The sequence below is a fragment of the Vitis vinifera genome, chromosome 6 (assembly GCF_030704535.1).
Source record: "Vitis vinifera cultivar Pinot Noir 40024 chromosome 6, ASM3070453v1".
Classification (NCBI taxonomy): domain Eukaryota; kingdom Viridiplantae; phylum Streptophyta; class Magnoliopsida; order Vitales; family Vitaceae; genus Vitis; species Vitis vinifera.
The window spans coordinates 6,705,381-6,713,548 of NC_081810.1; the positions used below are offsets into that span (position 1 = coordinate 6,705,381).

General features: G+C 33.3%; 1 protein-coding gene across 2 annotated transcripts; it reads left to right on the forward strand.

Moving 5' to 3' along the window:
- Positions 1-5,751: 5,751 nt before the first annotated feature.
- LOC100258718 (uncharacterized) lies at positions 5,752-7,926 on the forward strand. 2 transcript variants are annotated; one of them, XM_002280952.5, is made up of 4 exons: positions 5,752-6,336; positions 6,871-6,963; positions 7,396-7,533; positions 7,634-7,926. In XM_002280952.5, the coding sequence occupies exons 1-4, from the start codon at positions 6,109-6,111 to the stop codon at positions 7,673-7,675; spliced, it is 501 nt and encodes a 166-aa protein (XP_002280988.1). In that variant the 5' UTR covers positions 5,752-6,108; the 3' UTR covers positions 7,676-7,926. The 2 variants fall into 2 exon arrangements, with proteins under 2 accessions (XP_002280988.1, XP_059593470.1); XM_059737487.1 differs by having other exon boundaries at positions 5,855-6,336; positions 7,396-7,926.
- Positions 7,927-8,168: the final 242 nt, after the last annotated feature.

Consider the following 8,168-nt stretch of genomic DNA (forward strand, 5'->3'; position numbering starts at 1 on the left):
CCAAGAAAGATTGAATATTTAAAGATCTTGAAACATGGTGTTATATAATATCCAAGCGAAGTCAGCTGAGGAAAAGGACATAAGAAGGGTGTTGGATTGAAAAAGAGAAGAAAAAGGATAACACCTTATTATCAGACAACTTGAATTTCGATCTGGACAGGCCGAGGATAGAGAGACAAAGAGAAGCATTCACTAGGAAAAACCAAGAACCCGTGCTTTGTTTAGCCGGGAATAACTCAAATTTTGGAGAATTTCAGCTTTCTAAAGAAGGAATATTCACTGATTAAATCATGATTAAAAACCCCAGAGCGTAGCTGGAAGTTCTTTGTTTTTCTCTTTGTAAGCATCCCAATGGTGAATCATGGATATATGGAGCCGTAGAAGTATCTTCCTCAGGTTCATGACCCTTGCTTTACTTCGTAAACGACGAGAGAAGCCACGCTATTTTTTTGGCAATCTTAGGCTGTTCATTCTAGAGAAAAAAGGGACTGTACCCAAAAGGAAAAATCTCTTTCTCAAAACTCATTGTCTCCACATGGTGAATGCAGTTCACTATGGAGCTGCATGCTTTGGATATGTAGTTGTCTTTTCAATGTACTTTTGTGAATATCTACCGTGAAAAAGGAGAGAGAGGGAGCAGGTGTAGGGTTATGACAATCCATGTCAACTAGTATATGAGTGATGAATCCTTTGGCATCAACACTATTTTTGCTTTGGCTGAGGTGTTTGGAATGTAATCCTTTTACCAGACAGCTTGGCCCGGCTTAAAGATGAGACAGTAGGTAGTATGCTGCAAGAATACTTCTCATCTACTAAGAGAGCATGAAGCAACAGCTAGCAGGAAGCCTTCTGTTAAGAAAAAAGTACTGACGTTTTCATCTTCAAGACCAAGCCACATGCCAGTTAATTCTATTGTTTCCTTATAAGGTTAATTACTTCATCAACAAGGGCCCTGTCAAATTTAGTTATATGGCATACTATTCTATGTATTTAGTTAAACAATTAAGGGCCTTTGTGCATTATAGGAAGCCAGGGAATCAGCTTTTAAGTCTTATGCAGTGTTAGGTTTTGTTGGAAATTTATGCTTTGTTTGAACAAAGTTTACAAGGGAATGGAAATGAATTGAGTTTCTTGTTCTCTCTCTCTTTTCTCACATCCTCTTCATCCTCATACTCATATCCTTTCAAATTCCCTTCCGATTCTTTTTCATTATATATGAATTCTGTTGCGCTTATTCAATTGAATTCTGATTCATTTCCTCTTCACTTCAAATCCCTTTATAAAGCTACATGCTTAATTGCATACTTCTGCTTGCAAAAGGACAGCCCTACATGCGCTATCACAGACAACAAAATCCACCCTACAGCCACATTATAAACTATAATGTCCAAATGAAAGTATATGTAGCAATTGCAATACTCTAGTTTTAATCGCCAAGCCACTTGTCAACTTGACAAGCACCTGTCAACTCTTTCCGTCCGTTGCCTCCACCACTGCTTGACAGAATAAAGCAAGAGAGAAACAAAAAATCTGGCCTTCCTAGCGGTACACATTCATCATAGAGCCACAGTTTTAAGTTCCTTGCGTGAACTGGCAATCGTCTGATGAAGATTTCTTTGTCCTAGCACATGAAGCCTAACTTTAGGTGAGAAATTGGGTGGCAGTCATCTTCATTTACATTGTCCCGTATATGTTTTGGCCCGAGTATTTGGATGGTACCTATGATTGAAAGGAGATCGCCTCAATGATGATGGGGTTAAGGTATGGGCCTATGTGGTCAGAAAATGATGTTCAGCACAGCTGGGTGCGGACGCCTAGTGAGCACAACGCATAGTATCTGACCACAGCTGGATGCTGCCGGTCGGATGCATCCAGCATTCTATGGAACTTCTGAAATTGTATAATCTGCATCTTCATATTGAAATTAAAAGGGAAGTATTGCCTTCGGTGACACAATCATAAACTCCATCAAGGGACAAGGTTCCTCATCATCACCTCAATAATTCTTCTACTGAAGCCCATGTGGATTTCCAATCTGTAAACTAAACCCCATTGTATTGTTTTTCCATGACCTTGAAATCTCAAGGATTAAAAAAGTTCATGCAAGGAAGTGAAGTTGTATTATTCAATCAACTGCTTCATTTTTGTATAATTTGGTTACAAGTAGACTTCGAAATATGAAGATTTGGAAGTTCCGCCATAGGCCTTTGTAAATGCTTTAGATTGACAATTCCGGATCAAAATTCCTATATATACTCTCAACTTGATACTTTTAAATCCTCCATTGGATGGATTGCCTGATTTGTCAATGATCATTGTCCCTATCCAAGTTGGCAAAAAGGCAATGGTAAGTGGTTCAAGGTGTGGATGGTTATGAAATTGATCAACTGGATTTTTCAAATTTGTATGTTTTGTGGTTAAAATCATGTCGTAAACTTGAAGGGTATGACTCTTAAAAAACCAGTTCATTTGCCTTAGTGGGCTACTGATCCAACCTTAAGTATCATCCATCCATCTTAAAAACAAAGATATGCAAAGTAATTAAAATATTTATCTGTCTTGATCAAAGTTCTATCAATTTGAATTAGGCAAAATTAAAAAATGAATTGGTTAATTCAGTTCTATTGTCCATTCGCTCAACACAAGTGAGGATATTTCTAAACAAAATTGGTTAATTTAGTTCTATTTTCCATTCCTTCTCTTTGCTTCTATATATTGTGGAACAACTAAGTTTTTTCTTCTTATTTGGGTACTAAAAGAGGCCGAGATAGAGTATGATAGTGATTTTAAGCGTGCTCTATATGAAGATGATATAATGGTGAAGTTCGAAAGGTGCTAAACAAGTAGTCTAGGAGATGTTTGTAGGTCTTAAACTAGGTAAAACCTTATACTTAATGTTAAAGTGGATTTTGTAATTATTGAGCCATGTTTGTTTTTTTTTTTGTAATCTTTTTACAAATGGATTTTGTAATTTGCTTAATGAGGTTTATGAGTTTCCTACATGTAAGTATGAGCTTTGAAGTGCATTTATGAATAAGAGAACTTGAATATTCAATGAACTACCAACCAAAAATTCTCATTAAGTCTTGTTGATTGCATTCAATCTAAATAATATGCAATCCATTAGTGCACCTTCAATCCAATCCTAGATTTATTTTATTTATCTATTTGTATTTTGAGAGCTTAGATTCCTTGCTAGGATTGTGTTTATTTTCATCACTTCATTCAAAGAACTTGAGGGTGTTTTTGAAGTCAAATTAGTCTCATGAGAAGGATTGTAAAGGTGAATTGGAATCATAATCCAGCGATATAAGTTTGAAACTTAGATTGAAGCTTTAAAGATATTGGAATCCTTACCAAGATGTTGTTTGTTTGTTTGTTTGTTTTTTATTTATTTATATTTATATTTATTTTTATTTTTTAACTTTTTACTAAAAGCAAACTTGCTTTCAAATTTTAGATATTTTTATTACTTTTTATTTATTTATTACTTATTTATTAAATTTTTGATTGAATAGAAAAGTCAAAATATTTTTTTTTTTTAATATTAAAAGTTACCTATTGGTTTTTCCTTTTTTTCTCAATACATAATAGAAATAAAATATTAAAAAAAACTTAATACTTAATATTATTAAATATTATTTAGTTTTAAGTTCTATTTAGAATTAAGTAAAAAAAGAAAAAAAAAACTACCTTAGTTGAAGTTTGAGGAGAGTAGACTTAGGCCAGATTTGGGATGAAACACTACAAAACTTGAGTTGTATCTTTATCCTCTTCTCTTTATTATATTATTGTATCTTTTAATTATTGATATATTATTCATGTCATTTGCATTCATTGGGTTTAAAAATTTACAAAAGTGATCATCACCCAATTCATCTCTTCTCTTTGATGATTACCTTAGGTTAGATTAACTAAACTTCACCATTCTCCTTTGCAAACAAAAATATGGTAGGAATATGAATAACGAGGATGTCCAAAATGATCTACCATTATGCTTGCATATTGAAAGGACTATGAAATTACCAATGAAAGTTTAGTTAACTTCCATTTATTTGTAAATTGTGATTTGATTCCGTATGAAGAAATTGCAAGTGATGAGAGGTGTGTTTAATCTATGAATGAAGAAATTCAATCAATAGAAAAGAACAATACATAAAGGTTAGCTAATCTAATAGTTGGAAAGAAGCTTATCGATGTTAAATGATTCTATAAAGTATAAGCTTAATGGTAAAGTTTGTAGGTTTAAGACAAGGTTGGTGACAAAAGACTATAAATAGAAGTCAAGTATTGATTATGTTGAAGTTTTCGTATCAATTGCCAAACTAGGCATTGTTCACATGATAATTGCAATTGTAGCTAAAAAAATATGAAAAATTCGTCAAAGGGATATTAAGTTAGTTTTTCTTACTATTGTACTTGAATGTGTTCTTTTTTTTTTTTGGTTGAACAACAACTTTAATATATTAAGATGTTAGCCTAAGGGTTGGGTATTCCTGATTTTGATGATAACAAAATAAAAGTTAAATCATATTAATGTGCTTATTGTTCAAATGCATAGAATGAAAATAACTTCATCTTTTTATATGCCACAAGTTTCATGTAAGAAACAAAATGCAAGATTCAAGAAGAAGATGCAAGAAGAGTTAATAGTTTCTTAGATATTTAAGTAAATTCTTCATTTTGATCTCTTTTGTTTGTATTTCAAGTCTTTGTGTCCTACATGAGGTTGTTTTAAGCTACCTAGCATAGGAGACACCATTGGACTTAAAAAGTTTTTTTTTTCATAAAAATCCTTTAAGTCTCTATAAAATTGATTTACAACTTAACCAAGAGGATTCCAACTTTGAAAATATTTTCAAAGCTTTAAAGAATTTCAATGGAAATCAAGTGTAGCTTAAAAATCCCTCAAAATAGCCACTTATTTTTTTTCATGCAAGAGCACAACTAGAGGTCCAAGTTTGGGAAGACACTAGAGGAAATGGACGTAGGTATTATCGAACCACCATAAATCGTTGTCTACAATCTTTCTTTATCTCTTACTCATTATCTTGTTTATATTTGCATCCTTCAATACTCTATTCATTGCTAGTATAAGTTTGAATAAGGTTTGATTTTATCATCACCCAAGTCACTCTCTCTTGGGTGTATTTTGAGGTTGATTAAGTTATAGTTTTCATAAGAAAGGGGAAGACAAACATTCTACAACCTCACGAAGGCATTATACAGGTTAAAACAGGAACCTTGTGCTTGGTACATGCAAATTAACATTTATTTATCGTAACATGGTTTTCAAAAGTATCATTTTGAGTACCCATTTTATATTACGTCAAATGTTGTATGCATTTGTGTGGATGATTTATTTTATTTTATTTTTATAAAAAACTGTGAGTAGAGTTTGAAGATTTTGAGACAATGATACAACAATTTGAGATGAGATATTTTGGATTAGTGTTAGATTTTTTTTTATTTAATTGGGGTTCTACCAACAAATGATGATATTTTCATCTCTTAATAGAAGTATGCTATAAATGTTCTAAGATGACTCAAGATGAAATAATTGGTAACAATTCACACTCTTATTGTAACGCTATTAAAGATGAAAAAGGCATGGGAAAATTAGTTAATCCCTTGTATTTTAGGGACATAGTAAGTTAACTTTTACTAAATTAGATATTTTAGGGAGCCAAAATTATCAATTGCTTTATGGAGAAACTATATTAATTACACTTGCAAGAAGCAAATCAAAATTTGAGCTATATAAATCATGAAATTTTCTACTCCTATTCAGGCAAGTTCTTCAATTGAGTAGGTTGTACAAATAGTGAATTTACATAGCCGTTTTCTTTCCGGACGGAAGGAATGCAAAGTTCTCCCTACTGTTGACCAAGTCGCCCACCAACCGCACCAAAGGGATAAGGCTCCTCAGATATTTTTCAGGAAAAAGTAGACATCTGATATTTTCTCTCCAGGTTTCCGTACAATGCATGGAAATAAATGAGCCAAAAGCAGAGGAAGGAAAAATATCTTCCAATCTCTTCTCACACTTTTTAAAGAGTTTCTCGAGAAAAAGAAAGAAGAAGAGATCAAAGAAAAAGAGAGACAAAAATGGAGTGTTGCGGGAGGCCAAACAGGAGCGATGTTCATTTGACCCAGGAGGAAGCCGCGAGAATTGAGGAGGAGACGAGAGACTACTTCGATGGAATTGCTCCTAAGCGTCACGCCAAACCTAGCCGCAGTGAACATTCTTCTCAATACGTTGATCCTCCCTCCGATCGCCAGCATGAAGACATTCCTGAATTTCTTAAGTTCCAACACCTCGAAAACGATCCTCAGGTTTTCATTCTTCACTTTTCCGATGCAGATTCGTTTGTTCACAAATCGATAAAGGATGCCGGTGATCATTTGGTTTTAAAATTGAATAAATCGAGAGAGCATCTTAGATCTTTGACTTAAATTGTTTTGATATATGGCATTGGCACACTTGAATTTTTAGGGTAGACTTGTCACTTAATATGGAATCAGATGCCTTTTTCCTGAAAGATTTAATTGCCGAGAGAGAAGGAACAATCTTTTTGGGAGTTTATATTTTCTAGTTTCATTAGTTCTTTGAAACATTTTGATCTTATATTTAAGGTTGGTTTAGATTTTGAAAAGTTTGTAGGAAAGAAAATAGACAAAATTTTAAAAGAAAAAAAAATTATAGAAAAATAAAAAATCAATTTAATATTTATAAATTCTAATTTAATTATCTCTTTCCTCTTCTTCTAGTTAAATAAACAAGAATTTGAAAATGATATTCAAACATAGATTTAGGTTTTATTTTAGGGCTCACTGGGTGTTTTTTTTGTTTATTTTTCCTCAATGCAGAAACTGGTTTACAGTGGGAGTGAAGTAACAGAGGAGTTTGTGGAGACAGAGTATTACCAGGATCTCAATTGCATTGACAAGCAACACCACACGGTATCATCACTTGCAGTATTTTCTTCGTTTTGTTGATGTTTTCTGGATTAGAAAAATTCATTCATTCTGTAGCAAAATGATCTACATCTTAAAAGGTTTTAATTTATTTTTCAGCTGAAATTTTCATGAGTTATTCATTATGCTTGATAGAGAAATTAGATTAAATCAGGGAGAAATGCTAAATGGATGGTCCTCCTAATTCCTAATAATGGAATAGAACTTTTTTGGTTTTATTATTCAAACTTTTTGAGACAGGTGGATTTTGGGGAGAAAGGAAAATTTCCAATGTATGAATCAAATGGGATTTGTAGAGAGAGAGAGAGAAAAAAAAAGAGATGATTTGAGCATAATTTGGACTTTTAGCTAAATTATTTAGAAAGGATAGAATATCTGGACAGACGATTGATTTGGTAATTTGTTTTGTCATTCCAGACAGGAACTGGTTTCATCAAAATGGAGAATGCAGACGGCAAAAGCTTCAATCTGGCGGCTAATTCTGCAACCTGCTGCCAGGCCTCTTGCAAGGGAAACCCAGCGACTAATGACTGGATTCCAGCTGCTGCTGATAAGGTGCAAGTCAATTCAGGATTCTTGAGTATTATGTTTGAAAGTCTTTTTCTCTTGAGTTCTAAACAAGTCTAATACAATCACACTGCTGCTTTCTTTTCAGGTAGCTTTCTCTTCTGATAAGCCAAACAGGAGCGAGAACTGAGAGGGGGAGCCGGGAGGGGTTATGGAAAATTAAGAATAATTGAACCCGTGGCTCGATATCGTCCCTTCTATTGAATAAACTAGATGTTATTCTCCTTCTCTGCATTTTGTTGTGGCATTGTAGACTTCATGTTATTTGTTGTTGTCTCTGCATTTCATTGTGAACGTGTTGGGTTTTCAGGGTTTATAATAAGGTTGTAAGTGGATTATGTTATTTGGCAATCTCAGTCTCAGATGCTTTTGGATTTTCAATGGTAGTTCTTCTTCTACTTTGGATTTGGTTTTCTAGTGGTGATTCTAGCTTCCAAGTTATTTAAGAGAACTTTATTATGGGTGGAAGGGAACTGCTGCAAAATCTGAGAGCAGTCCTTTAAAGAGTATTCTTCCATACAAGTGGACATAAAAGTAGACTGGAAAATAAAATGAGTTATTCTATTCTATATTTGTTTCGTAAAAAAGGCAAAAATTATAATTTTTTTTTGAATTTATATTTG